The 15,689-nt window shown below is 38.2% G+C and overlaps 1 protein-coding gene across 1 annotated transcript in view; it reads right to left on the bottom strand.

Annotated features, from left to right (window-relative positions):
* Positions 1-15,689, bottom strand: part of kdm5a (lysine demethylase 5A) — a 168,753-nt gene that overhangs the window by 38,493 nt on the left and 114,571 nt on the right. Inside the window, exons 19-20 of the mRNA XM_063058334.1 lie at positions 5,707-6,062; positions 2,984-3,122 (exon numbers count right to left, since the gene is read on the bottom strand). Of these exons, the coding sequence (XP_062914404.1) occupies positions 2,984-3,122; positions 5,707-6,062 (495 nt within the window). The remainder of the gene's footprint in view (positions 1-2,983; positions 3,123-5,706; positions 6,063-15,689) is intronic.

Here is a 15,689-nt window from a genome sequence, read left to right as displayed (position 1 = left end):
CAAAAATATAATAGTAAGGCAGCTTTACAAAAAAACACTTCTACGCCTGCAGGACAAGGCTACAGCTATTATAGGAGACTAAAGAGAAGTTGGATAAAGGTTCTATTGTAAAACAACTCAGACGAAAGTAATTTTCTTATTAAAGTATTAGGCAACACAGTTTGTACCTTTTAACGTGGTGTTCAATTGGCTTTTATATAGGCGCTTGAATATGTAGAGAACAGAAGGACAAGAACAGGTTAAAGTGATGAATCTAATTTGGCACCACACTCGGCACAGACATTGTGGGCCACAGGGTCTGTTCCTGTGTTGTCCAGTTGCACGTTCTAATGTATTTTACAATATCCACAAGGCCTATGTTCTAATATGTTTTATAATATCCAACAGGCATTCCCTTCCATTAACCAGCATAATCAAGTCATTTATCTATCTGAAGGCTTTCAATAAAATGGTTATTGAACACTAAGATATTTGGCATTGAGAGTCAGACTGGCATGTGCAGAGGATTGGATTAGACCAGAAGGATAAATTAGAAGAGGCTGTAGGGCTGTGAGCAGCGGGATCAATGAAAGATCATAATATTAATAATTTCTAATGATCATTTATGCAGAAGGTATCAAGGCAATTAAGGTGTATGGTTTACTGAAGTAAAAGATCTGTCACAATCTGATTGAATAATGGAGCAAGTATTAGGGCCAAGTAGCCTACTCACATTTCTATTTCTTATGTTCATATCCTGCTTATTCTTCCAGTCCCACCTTTAGTTACCTGAAACTCTTTATACACTACTCCAGGTTAAATTTTCCTCTGGAGATCCATTACCTGCTGCATTAAACAAATACTTGCTGATTTCAAACTACAATGCAGTTCACTTTTCTCTATATTAATTTATACACTTTGCTCTAAACTTTCCGTTCACATCAATGTACCCATGTTCAAGATAATCTCCACAATCCTGCGGCCATTCTAATCCTCAAAAATACTGTATTGAATTTTTTGATTTCTGCAATAAAAACTATTCCCTTTTGCCATATCATTGCCTCAAGCACAAGGGGTACAAACCCGAGCACATCCTCTACACAGCTGCTTTATTTATTGAGATACAGCGCAGAATAGGCCCTCCTGGTCCTTCGAGCCGTGTCACCCAGCAACTCTCAATTTAATTTTAGCCTAATCACTGGACAATTTACAACGACCAATTAACCTACCATATGACGGAAATGTACAAATATTGAAAACCAAATGACACAACAGATTAAAATTTTTTAAAACTGCTCTGTTTGTTTCGTTTCCTATATCAATTTAAGGACATGGAAAAGGATTTGTTAAAAAGAAAAAAATAAATGTAACAACCTTCGGGTTTTACTAATGCCTCCTTCCAAGTTTCCTTACCTAAAAGTTTTATTGTAATCCTCTATTTCCATCTTTCTCATACTTGTTTAGCCCCCCCCCCCCTTAAAAGGCATCTATGCTATTCACTTCAGCCATTACCTAGCTGGTACAAAGGTTATATTCGCACTACACACAGATTTTCCTAAATTCCCCAAGTGATTTCTTGATGATTCTCCTATAATAATGGTTTCTAGTTATGTTTTCCTCCATGTTGAAACATTTTCTCTGTAAGCAATTGATCAACTTTAAAAATCATTTTAAAATGATCTCCATCAGGTCATCCTAATTATTTACCATCAGATCTGGCTGAACAAGCACTTCCCAGCAAACTTCTTTTTCTGCCAAAGCCATTCACTGCTGCTGTTTGCCCCAAGAATGACAAATGTCTCAACTTCTTTACTTGCTTGTTGACTATTTCCTTAAACACTCTTCCTGCTATAGCTCCAAAATCAAATGTGAGGACCTTCCTCATAACTCAGATTAAAAGCACATTCAGCTGCTTCAACTGTTTCCTAAACTTCCCATTACCTATAATCCCAATTCCCCCGAGCAGCTTTCTCTACAAGCTCTATTTTGCTTCATGTCCTGTCCATTCTCTTGTGACCCTATATTGCACTGTTTTCCATTGAACTATTGACCCTTATATATATTCACATCAAGCACCATAATAGTTTTCATATCTGAAGTACGAGCCCTTAAGAAAACTTCTGCCTTTCCTATCCACTACAGCATTGCAGTCAGACAATTTTCATGAACATCTGTATTGGATTCAATCCACTGAAACACTTGAAATGCTACCATCTCACTTTCACTACCTGGCAAATATATGCAACATGGTCTTGAAACTAGCTGTTGTCCCCTTTTCAAAGACACTCCCAGATTGAATTAGTCCATTCATGATATCAGTGCCTTATTCCTCCTTAAACTCTGCAGTATCCATCACAAAAGCCAAACAGAAAAGTTTATAAAGTTAGCTTGTGTTTTGAGGTACCAATCAGAAAGCTCTTATAATGGAAAAGGTGAGAAGTAGCTTATAAATATTATACCACAGATCCAATTTTCACATTAAAGATACTTAAACTTTAAAAGAATTTGCAAAATAGCTGAAGCTATAATTACATTTCACTAATCCTGCTTACACAATAGAAACATTGATGTCAAAGCAAATGATCAAATCCTGCAGGCATTAGTCAGATTGTAATCCTTTTATAAAGAATCAATTTTAACACTGACTGCAGATTCATTTTACCACGGAAAATTATGTGTCTTGCAGCTTGGTTGATGAAAATATACCACTTGCTTCCTAACAATTTAAGAAGTCTGTGTATCCTGTGTACATGAAAAGCAGCAGGGGGAGACCAAATACACATTCACAGTCAGGCAAAAGAAACAAATTCAAATCAGATAGTCATTCTGGGCTTGAAAGGCAATTCATTTGCACAAAACAGATAATTATGGATATGGTGAACTGTCTGCCCTCTGGTTAGACCAGGGAACAGGGAACAAGAGAGAAGTAATCTTCTATTAAGGTGGCAAAAGCCTGTACACTTAAAATGGTCAGTTTCTACTAATTCAAATTCTTCAAACCTGCCTGTATAACTTCCACTTTTGCCATCCAGTCTTTGGCTTTCTGGAGAGCTTCCTTAAGAACCAGGACATTCGGCAGATATGCAGGAATATTCTTTGCCTCATTTATAATACCATCCAGTGTTGCCATACCATGTCTCGGCCTACAAACAAAATAAAGTGTTACTACAGCTAGCTTAAACGGAATTCAGTTTATCCACCAAAGCAAAATATCTCAGAAGTAAAACTGACTTCAATAATCTCAGAAACACAAATGTCACTGTGATTAACAAGATCAAAGTTTTATAACCTTTGCCATTATAGCCTGATATCTTCACCCAGATACTAGGAGAGCTTTGAAGGAAACATTCACAAAGTCAATTTAAAAGAGAGACCGGTATATTTTAGCTTATCAATAGATTCATGATCATACTGAATGATGATGGAACAAGCACAAACAGCAAAACAGCTTATCACTGTTCCTTTTTTTAAAAAAAATTCTTCAATTTAATGTCAGAGAAATGTATACAATATACATCCTGAAATGCTTTTACTTCACAAACATCCACGAAAACAGGGAAGTCCCCCAAAGAATGAACAGATAAACATAAGAACCCCAAAGTCCCCCAGCTCCCCTCCATCCTGCGCATAAGCCAAAGATGATCGAATGCAAAAAAAATAAAATCAAAACTTAAAACAAGTCGCTGACTTGTGTAACAGTCACAAACATTAAATGTTACGATGCAAATGACTGTCATGTGGCTCACTGTTCCTGTCCTGCATCTTTGAGAGACAAGCATTCCCAATCCCTGGCCATTTTCCCATAATCCTGCAAAAGCTCATTACTGTAATTTATTCAATTTCCCCTTTGAATATAATTACTGAGTCACCTTCCATCACCACTGAAGGTACTGATTTTTAACTATCAACTGTGTAAAAGTAAAAATATTTCCTTCTCATGTGTCTATTTTACTAATTGGCTCGAACCAGAGTCCTTCAGTACTGACTCTTCTGCTACTGCAGTTTCTCCCTGACAAAACCTGGCTCTGCCTAATTGCCCTTCTTTTGGAAGAGCAATCCCATCTTTCTGACTCTGCCTGCAAATGAGGTCTTGTTCTAATACTTAACAAGAAGCAAGAGAATAAGGAAATAGTAGGAACTAAAAAAGTAACTGATGTGCACAGGTAAAGGGTTCAAACAGGGTTTTACATAACCACCTTGCAGGTGGAGGGCGATGCTGATATTGAAAACAATCAAAATAATGTGTAAAATGCAAGAAATATGATCAACATAGCAGAAAGTTTCAAAGGTTTTAGCATGTTTGAAAATGGATAAATCACCAAGCCGGGTGGAATATCTATTTGGTTATGAAAAAGCATGGAAGAGGCACTAATCATTTTTCAGTCATTCCAAGCTACTGGAGTCGAGCTCAAGAGGACTGAAGCACTTCTACTGTTGTATCATAATTTAAAATAGAAGAGATAAAGTGAGTAGTTACAGAACAGTCAAACCATTCATTTAGAAAGATAGAAGTGAATCAAGTACATGTTTCTTAAGTTACCCTTAACATATTTAATTTTAAATTTTGAGGGTATAACAAAGAGGATAAGTAAAGGCGGTTAGTTTGACTGTCTATGTGGATGTCTGCGAGGCTTTTCACGAGGTCTAGTATGATAGGGCTACCCAAAAAATAAAGGTATATAGAATTGAAGAAAGTGACAAACTAGATCTAAAATTAGCTCAACGGCAGGACACAGTATAAAGAGTGATGAGTGTTTTAAGACTGTTTCCAATGGGGCACCGCAAAGTTCGGAACTCAAGACTTTGGGTTTTGATAAAATGTCATTGACCCTAAATTTTAATTTGGTTTCCCCTCCACAGTTGCTGCCTGACCGGCTGAGTATTTCCATATTTCCTGTTGCAGCTTGATAAAGCAGTTTACAGTTAATGCAGATATGGCAGCTTGTGGCAAGTTTTTGAAATACCTGCAAGAGCTTTGGAATATTGGAAATTTCACCATGGCAGGTGAGGAACAAATTCAAAGAACTGAATAAATACAGAATAAATAAAGATAATAGTTTGACACTATAGTTTGGGCACCATGGCCCCAAGTATATTTTGGGTATTGTAAATTCTATATGATTCTGTAAGATTTCCTCAGCACAGTTTCTTAGCCCATCTCATTCTTCTGGAAGGACAATGCCCACAATCGGACATTGCATTCCAGTTGAGCTTCAATATTTAATAATAGTTAAGAACTGTATAGAATCTTAATCTAAAGATAAGATTCAATATGTATTTGTAGTGAACATCCTACTGATCCAGGAACAAAGAAAGATAAGTTTCTGAACCCCAATTTATGAGGAAGAAATACAGCTCAAGAATGTAATGATCTCAATGAGGTGGAACTATTTTAATATAATCAGAAACACGTGTAGACTTCTTATTGAATTTCAATGCATGTATGGAAGTAACAATGATATTTAATTCTTTTAAAATGCTGGCCTTTCCCAAGCTATATCAATTGTAAAGGCTTAGGTGGTTATGGACAATTGGCACTAGCATCTAAATCAGCATGGACTAGTTGGGCTGAAAGGCCTGTGTCCCTGCTGTATGACTCTAAATAAATAATGCAACCTGTAATCAATTATAACAAGAATGTTCAAATATCCACAGGGAATATGCTCAGCTCTGCAGTATGTTTAAATTTCAAAACCAGATCAATAGCCTGAACACATCATTTCATACCTGGCTTGTAGACAGACCTTGGCCTTCTCTTCCCACCGTTCAGATACTGTCAAGAGCTCCTGTAAATTAGCCATTGCCTTTTCCACTGCAGGATGAGGTGCCAGAGCAATGCCAGAGTCTATAAGCTTCTTCATTGTGTCCAGTGTGACTCTATCAGGGTCTGACAGGGTGAGGTTAACTTCATCAAGCCAACGAGCCTGCTGGAGATGTTGTTTCAGCTTGGGTAGTTCTTGCAACTCCACGTCCAATTCAGAACCCAGTTCTATTAACAGTTGCAACTTAGAGGAATCAGGAATTTTATCTGATAAAGCCTCCTTGCCTCGTTCATTGAATTCTTCAACACTGTCCAGCAGTTCCTAACATGAAATAAAAGGATTCATTAATATTTAACTTTTCATTATCCATAATCTTGTTTTCACTGCAAGATTACTAAACCAGAAGGGTGAACAGGCGTCCTGTATGTAAACTGCAGCATGGGCAAGTAAGCATGCTATTTCAACAAGTCTCATCACAGAAACAACTCTCCCTGCACTGACTGGCAAGTGACAACACTCACTCTGAATTAAGTGCGAGGAGGGAAGGCGTTTTATAATTTTTAAAAACCTAAAAACAGAAAATGCTGTAAGTATTTAAGCAAGTCAGACAGAATATGTGGAAACAAGATCACAACCAATGTTTTACATTGTTAACATTTCATTAAAGCTGGATAAACTTAGAAATCAAGCTTATTTTACATTGCAAAGAGGACAGGGTGAAGGAAACAATGACAATGACTGATCGGTGGAAGACCAAGGGAATGTTTCAGATACAAAGTCACACTTAATGCACTGCAGCCTGTGAATTTGTTTATTATGCAGCTTTATTTCCTATCTAACATGCTTTGGAGTGTATAAAGACAGGGCAGGGAAAGACTTCAACAAGAGCTTATATACAAAATAAGATTTTTGTAATTTATAGTTTTTTTTTACTGTATATTGCACTATACTGCTGTTGCAAAACAACATTTCACAATATATGCCAGTAATATTAAACCTGATTCTGAATTCAAACACATTACCTAATTGATTATTTGACACTTCCATGTTGAACTTTCACTCTGAACCTGATGAAAATCTCTGAAGTTAAACAAATAAAAATTAAAATGTTAACACCTTCAGTTCCTGCACTCTTCCAAACTAAACTCAAAGTTAAGCTACAGTATGTCAAAGTACTAACTAGCATTGTACTCAACTATGGTTTAACTGCCTTACACGTATTCTACACTTATTAAAGAAGAAATCACTTAAAATTATTTAAGCGCAAACAACAGGAATTCTGCAGATGCTGGAAATTCAAGCAACATACATCAAAGTTGCTGGTGAACGCAGCAGGCCAAGCAGCCTGAAACGTCGACCTCTCCTCTTCCTATAGATGCTGCTTGGCCTGCTGCGTTCACCAGCAACTTTGATGTATGTTGCTAAAATTATTTAAGGATTTGCAGACATACATTCAACAGTCCCTTTGTTCTGCCATATGACTTGTTACCCTACTACTTCTCCGTTCTCTTCTCTGGTTGTAATAAAGACCTTACATTATACTTCACTACAATAAAATCTTACATCCTGAGTGATTGTCCTACCTACATTCCCCTGGAGACTACCTATATTGGTGCCAGTTTGCTTGGCAAGAAATTCCTAAGCATTGGTTGTTAACACAAACAATACATTTCATTGTATGTTTCAACGTACATGTAATGAATAAATCAAAATCAGAGTCCGAGTCTTTCCATCTCACTATCAGAGACTGTAAGACATAGCAGAAGAATTAGAGTATTCAGCCCATCAAGTCTGCTCTACCATTTGATTATGGTCGATTTATTTTCTGTTGCAACCCCATACAGCTGTCTCCCACTTTTCGAACGTTCGCTTTACAAAACCTCACTGTTACGAAAGACTTACATTAGTACCCTGTTTTCACTTTCAGAAGGTGTTTTCACTGTTACGAAAAAAAAGCAGCGCATGATAAAAAAAAATCAGCGCGCAAAAAAAGGCAGCGCGCGCCCCGAGCAGCCGCTCTCCCCCAGATTCGGAACGGCATTGCTTTAACACATGCCTGTGAGCAGCCGTTTGCAAGATGAGTTCTATGGTATTGGAAAAGCCTAAAAGAGCTCATAAGGGTGTTACACTTAGCGTAAAACTAGACATTAATTAAGTGTTTCGATCGTGGTGAACGAAGTAAGGAGTTTGGCTGTGGAAGCTGACAAAGATGATGTTGAAGGGGTTTTGGCATCCCATGACCAAGAACTGACAGATGAAGAGCTGATGCAATTGGAAGAAAAAAGGGTAACAATCGAAATCGAATGAGTAATGATAAAGTACGGCTTTAATTTTGAACGGGTACATCGGTTTAGGGGATATTTGCAGGATGGTTTGAGTCTTTACAAAGAATTGTGTGATAGAAAAATACGCGAGGCTCAGCAGTCAAGCAAGCCTTCCATATCAGCCACAGCAGACGACAAACCACGACCTTTGACATCGAGGCGAGCAGTCATAGGAGAAGATGAGCTGTCTGCTCTAATGGAAACAGACGACACCCCAGTGTCCCACCACCCCAACCTCCAGGTCATGGACAGATACCAATTCGCAGAGAATGCAACGGTAGCCGGGAGGCACACAGCACATCTTTAAGAAAAAATCCGAAATAAACATGCTAATTAATTAGGTGCCGCCCGACACGTAATTGTCGGCCCAGATCAGAGACGATGCAATCGGAAATCGCCACTGATCTGGGTCGACAATTACATGCCCGGCAGCACCTAATTAATTAGCATGTTTGTTTCAGCTTTTTTCTTAAAGATGTGCTGTGTGCCTCCCGGCTACCGCTGCACCCCTGCATGCTTCGCGGCAATGTATCGGTCGGCGGCCTGGAGGGTGGGGGCCACTGCACCACCCAACCCGCGACGACTCAGTCTAACACACCATCATACGTGTGCTTGGTGCTGTCTTCCCGATTCCAGTAAGTGATACTACACTGTACGTACACTATTTCTACTTTATATAGGCTGTGTATTTTTACGTGTTATTTGGTAAGATTTGGCAGCTTCATAGCTTAAAGATTACTGGAGAGCACTTGTGCCGTGTTTTTGCCAACAGCGCTTGCGTGAGATTTTCTATCGACAGCGCTTGCGCGATATTTTCGCTACGGAGAACAGTTCAGTAATGATTGTGGAAAAGTATTTCTACTTTATATAGGCTGTGTATTTATATCATTCCTGCTTTTACTATATGTTACTGTTATTTTAGGTTTTGTATGTTATTTGGCATGATTTGGTAGGTTAGTTTTGGGTCTGCGAACGCTCACAGAATTTTCCCATATGAATAAATGGTAATTGCTTCTTCGCTTTACAACATTTCGGCTTACAAACCGTTTCATAGGAATGCTCTACCTTCGGATGGTGGGGGAAACCCGTACTCCTACCTTCTCCCTGTAATGTTTCACAACATTACTAATCAAGAAACTGGTGAACTGTGTTCACCAGCAACTTTTATGTGTGTTGCTTGAATTTCCAGCATCTGCAGAATTCCTGTTGTTTGCGTTTTTAAATAATCAAGAAACTATCAACTTGCTCTTTAAATATACCCATTGACTTAGCCTCCACAGCAAGATTGTAGCAATGAATTCCACAGACTCCCCATCTTCAAGTTGAAGAATTTTTTTTCCGCATCTCTATTCTTAAATAGATGTCCTTCTATTCTAAAGCCGTGTCCTCTGGTCCTAGTCCTAAACATCCTCTGCACATACCCCCTATCTAGGCTTTTCAATATTTGATAGGTTACTGTAAGATTCCCTGTTACTCTTCTAACCTCCAGCGAGGACAAGCATAATGGCATCAAACACCCCTCATACTGTATATGTCAACACTTTTATTTCCAGGATCATTCTCATAACCTTCTCTGAACCCTCGCCAGCGCATCATTTCTTAGATATGGGTCCCAAAACTGGAATATTGCAAATACAGGCTCACCAATGTTTTATGAAGCATCAGCTGAGAATTGCAGGGGTGAAACATGGGTAGATGAGACTAGCTGCGTAGTGTGTGGCTCTACAACATCACTATAGGTGGTGGGGTCAGAGGGATTTCGCTCAACACCCCTTGCCTCTTTGGGAGGCACTGTTCTGCTCAGGCTGCAGGCCCCTCAGGAACCCCCCCCCCACCCCATAAGAATGTGAGGCTCACAACCACAGATAATTAAAGGTGAATCCGAGGGAAGGCTGGATAGCATGAGGAGAAATGGAATATAAAATTCGAAAATGAATTTAAATAAAGAGGAGCAGGCTTGGCACACTAACTGAATGGCATGTTTCCGCACTGTAAACATGTAGTACACTTGTTTTGTGGTACCTGAAAGTCACAAGTAGCAAGCTTTTCCTTCTGAATTTGGAGACATTTATGGACTTCAGAGCCTTATATTAGTTGTACAAGTAGTAATCAAAACATATTAAAGTGTCTTTAGAAAAATGCTGATAACATATTATAAACCATATTGTCAGTGGATGCAGGAAGTCACAGCAGCACGAAAGCAATGGAGATACTCCTTGTTAATTTTCCTGCTTTGAATGAATGAATGAATGAAATTTATTTCGGTCAGTACGAACATAACAAAAGGTATCATTTTCAACGATGATTTCATAACCATGATTTCATAGGACAAAATTACAACAAAAAACATAGATATTCTTTAAAACAGACTGCAAGGGTGTAGAATGAAGCTACAGCTTATTATGCCTACCCCTCTTACTTATACAACAACATATTTCGCATTAATTATCACATCAAAACAAAAAATTTCATAATCTTTTAACACAAAATCCAATTCCAAGTATCATTTACATTACTCACATTCGTCTCAAGTCATGTATTTTATATTTATTCATTAAATTATTTTTAAATAATTTTTTAAACTTAAGTGTGGTGCATGTTTTTAAATTCTCACTTCAACTGTTCCATAGATTCAGCCCCTGACTGAAATACAATGATTTTTTACATTTGTTCTTATCCTTTGTTTTTGAAATGTACATGTTCCTCTCAAATCATGTTGACTTTCTCTCGTTTTAAAAACCTTGGGTACTTTGTGGTAGCTGTCCATATTTTACTCTTATACATAATTTGTATTATTTAAAAATCTACAGAATCTCTGAATTTTAAAGTGTTTAGTTGAATAAGTAGTGGATTGGTTGGCTTATAATAACTTGTCTTATTTACAATTCAAATGACTTTCTTTTGGAGTAGAAAAATTAAGTTTGTATTTGTTTTGTACGTATTTTCCCATACCTCTACACAGGAAGTCACGTATAGGACTATAAATGACCAGTATAATGTATACAAAGATTCCTGATTTAAGAAATCCTTGAGATATTAGTTTGAAAAGTTTGCCAGTAGATAGGCAAAGACAGGTATTGAAACATTTCACATAATTATCTTAAAGACTGAGGACAAATAGATTAAGAACAAATTTGCAGTATTAAAAAATCATATTTACTCACTGATATTAAAAATAAAAAGGGATTGTGACATACAATCTGAGAATTTACAGAAAGAATTAACAATTCAGGAGGAGGACAGTTAAATCATACTCATTCTGCCGAACCCAATATGACATAGCAACCGTAACTATCGGAATTTTTTATTTAGATGGTGAATTACAATATTCTCATCAAGTATACAAGTCAAGAAAGTGTTAAACCATAGCTTATAAGGAAATTAAAGACTGTATTAAATAGAATGAGGAGACAAAAAGAATTGCTAGACAAAGTACCAAGATTGAAGATCAGGAGCAGTTCGGAAATCAGCAAAGAGGAACAAAGATAAATTAATGGGAGTGAAGTTGGAATTGAGAATAAGGTTGCAGGAAGCAAAATCTGACAGTAAAAACATCTATAAATATGAAAAGACAAAGGTTAGTATAAGCAAGTGTGACCTCTATTATCAGAAATTGGGGCAGTTATGATGAGAACAAAGAAATGGCAGACAAACTTTGGTTCAAACTTAAGAAAACACAACAACCTCCCAGCCATGTTAAAAAACCGAAATTTCAGAGTGATGAAGGGACTGAAGGAAATAAGCATTAGTAAAGAAATAGTGCTACAGAGAACAATGGGGCTAACAGACATCCCACCCTGCAAAAACTCATTTCAGGGAGGTAGCATCCCCTCCCCGGTCGAGCTCCAAGGGTGTATGTAATACTTTGTTTAGTGATTTTGTCTAATCTGTAAACCAAGTTGGGTATATGCAGAAAATGTGACATTAAATATGTACTTATATTATATTATATCATGGAGTCGTTTTTTATTCTATTACAACTTTAAGTCTACAGGGAGTTTGGCCTCATCACGTAGGATAGTGGTCACCAACCATCAATCACCAACTATCAGTCCAAGGTCCCCTCCCTCGACCTCAGTGAAAAGCAAGATCCACCTACTAAATCATTTAGAGAAAAAACAGCTCAGATTGTACTTCCAATTTGAGGCCTTTTATTTGGGCGAATTGTATTTGAATTACACAAAATACTTTTGTCAAACTTTCAAATTAATTCAAACAAGAAAACACTAACCAGCATATCAAACAGGCCATAGCTGTCTTGCTTTAAGAATATTACAACACTTCACACCTTTAATTCTAAGTTTCATTATTTAATTTCATTTCAACACGAAAAATAAATGAATAAATATTGACTGTTGCACTCAGTGTGATGACTGGGGCTGAATACTTTCTGCTAGTTCTGTGAAATTTGGCTCACAACTACAGACAGCCAGTCTGAGTCAGTCTGTGAGGTGTAGGGTTGCCAAATGTCACGTATTCCCCCCGCTAAGGTAGAGCGTGCCTATTAAACCGTTCGTGCTGAAATGCTTTACGCCAAAGAAGCAATTTATATGGAAAAAAAATTTTGAGCGTTCCTAGACCCAAAAAAAAATAACCTACCAAATAACACATGAAACCTAAAATAACACTAACATATAGTAAAAGCAGGAATGATATGATAAATACACAGCCTATATAATGTAGAAATAATGATGAAAACCAAGCCAAAACCGATTCGTGGGGTAAAAAAAAAATCGGCACGTACGCGCATGCGCACACAGGTGCCCACGCAAAGCTTCATGGTCATGGTAGTCTTTCTCGGAGTAAACACAAATGTCCCAGGATTTGACTGCTACTTCTGCCCCTTATTTGGGAGTGAGACAGTTGGCAACACGTGAGATGTCTGTCAATAAGTCAGCTCCTGTACTTAGATTTAACAATTTTCACCTGTGAAAATGCAATTTCACATAGGTAAGTTGACCCGAAGTAGGCACTGACTTTTAGTGCAATAAAACTAACGCACACACTGCGCATTGCATCAGAAGTAATTGCCACCAGTTTATGAATGGGGATGTCATTTTCACGGACATATTTTTTTAAACTCATTGTAAATATCCTCACCTCACGTTCTTTCCTTTAATTGCAAAAGAGTGAGGAAGTCCTCCTTTGCTGTAAAGTCCTGGAAAGCCATTCTGACAAATACAACAAACTGAGCTGTTTGCATTACATCCAGGGATTCATCGAACTGTAGTGAAAAATATTCACGTCCTCTGACGGTGACTCTACCCTCCTTGTCACTGTTGCAGGACCAAGCGGTATGTTATGTACTGCGGTTGTGATGCTGTTTTTGCTTTTAAAGTCATTAAAAACAGTCTCTGCTGTAATGACCATTGCTTCCTTCAATAAATCGTCATCTGTAAAAGGCTTCTTTGTGTTTAGCCAAAAGGTGACTTACACGAAATGATGCTTCAACAGCAGCCTTATTTTGAGCAGCATGTTTTGTGGAAAACGTTTGCTGGGCCTTCAACCCAATTTCAGCTCAACTTTCCAGGCATGAATTGCGCTCTTTGGGGGGTAGGTGTCTAAATTCCTGGTGGTTGGTATTGTGGTGCCGCTCCAGATTCCTTCTTTTAGTCAGTGCTTGTGTTTGGTGGCACAACATACATACACACTTGTCTTTCCCCAAGGTAAATAGAAATTCCGCTTCCCATTCTGGATGGAATTTGTATGTTTTCACCTTCCTTCATGGAGCCTCCACAATGCTATCAGGATATCATGAGCGATTGCCAATTGTGTCGCCTCTGATCTGGGCCGACATTCACGTGCCGCACCTAATTAATTAGCTGGTTTATTTCGGCTTTTTTTTTTTCTTAAAGGTGTGCTGGGTGCGTCCCGACTACCGCTGCACCCCTGCATGTTTCGCGGCTCAGAGGTTGGGGACACTGCCGCATATTGATATTTGCGACAGTCTGTACTCTTAACTAATCTGATTGGTCACTTTGATGCAGCACGGGCTATGCTGAAAACGTGGTGCATGGCAGGGGAACTACACATATGCGCACTCGGCAGAAAGAACGGAACTAAACCCCCGCAACCTGGAAACAATCTCTCTTTAGAACCAGCTTTTAATTAGTATTACTTATTAGTATCCTAATTAGTATTACTTACTTTTATAATGCTCACATTACAACAGTATTTGTGTATTTATTTTTGATTTTTCTTCGGGATCTACTGTGAAAGTCTCAAAGATCGACCAGTCGATCGCAATCGACGGGTTGGCGACCCCTAACGTAGGACATCAACACAGTAGCTCCTTAGCAGCTAGCCAGCTAGTTTAAATAATACTAGCTATGCTAATGAACGAATGACATCTGTTAAACTCACCTCAACATGTCTTTTACATTTTAACCCACCATGGGCAATAGAAATGTCACTGTTGCAAACAGTGCAGCCAGCAACACTGTCATTATTTTTAAGGTCAACTGTAAAGCCCGCTCACAGAGAAAATTGATAGGTCTACTGAGCACAAAGAGAGTCCAATCTCCCTCTCCTTCTCAAAAAAAAAAAAAAAAAATCAATTTTCGGGATATTGTACATAATTTGCAGGCGTCAGGGAGCCGCTATCACTATGCGGAAGACTCCCAGAACTTCCGGGGGAGGTGGGATGTCTAGGCTAAAGACTGACAAATCTCTACCAACCTCTCCTTACAGTGAATTCTCTAATCCAAAACCTCCACATCCTTCCTGTAATGCAGCCAGAACTGCAAACACTCCAAATACGGTCCAACCTAAGTTTAATACAACTGCAACATAACTTCCTGACTTACTGATCTTAGCTAATTGTGATTTATTTGGCTCTGCAATTGTTATTTGTCATTCATCACCCTAGGGGAACTTGGCTATGTTGAAACTACTGTATCATGTGCTGCCGAGGAATAGACAAGCTCAGTTACACAACAAGTAGGCTTAGAGACACAAAGGGGAGCCAAGAGCTGGGGAACAGCAAAAAGTGAAGAATAATTAACGTTTCAGTGGAATCAGAGACCACTGAGAAAAAGCTCAGAATGAATCTGTGGCTGTAGGGAAATCAGTAAGAAATTAACCAAGAAACATGAGAAATTTCAAGTAACAGAGTCATGCAAAGAAGAGAAGCAGGATGAGCTTGTTTGCTTACACAAGGGGGAAGAGAATATTGAAGAGTGGATCTGTCAAAGATAGATTTTTAACCACAAGGCAGAAATAAGATCTGGTTGGTACAAATTTCCTTCCAAATGCCATCAAGATTGACCCTCTCTAATATCTTTATTGTTCAATTTAATGATAACCCCCAAAATATGAAGTTCAAACCACAAGATCCGCACTGCTGTTTGAAGCACCAATTGCAGATGCATACTGCTGGACTGTTCATTTGCCCATCACACAAGTGGTACAAAGCTAACAACTCAAGCTAGGTAAAAGCACTGCAGAGAATTACCCTAGTAATCTGAATTCTCAACACATCTCAAACCATGAATTAGCTGTGAACTCTTTCAGTATCCTCTCTTCTAATTCTGAATGGAAACAGCTGAAACAGGTTTAAATACAATTCGCTTGAAAGCACACTGAAACTTGCAGAAAAACTCAAGTGATTAATTTCAAAAATACT

This window comes from Mobula hypostoma, chromosome 9, assembly GCF_963921235.1.
Source record: "Mobula hypostoma chromosome 9, sMobHyp1.1, whole genome shotgun sequence".
Lineage (NCBI taxonomy): Eukaryota > Metazoa > Chordata > Chondrichthyes > Myliobatiformes > Myliobatidae > Mobula > Mobula hypostoma.
The sequence above is the reverse complement of the archived record's forward strand: the minus strand, read 5'-3'. Positions and strand labels throughout refer to the sequence as shown.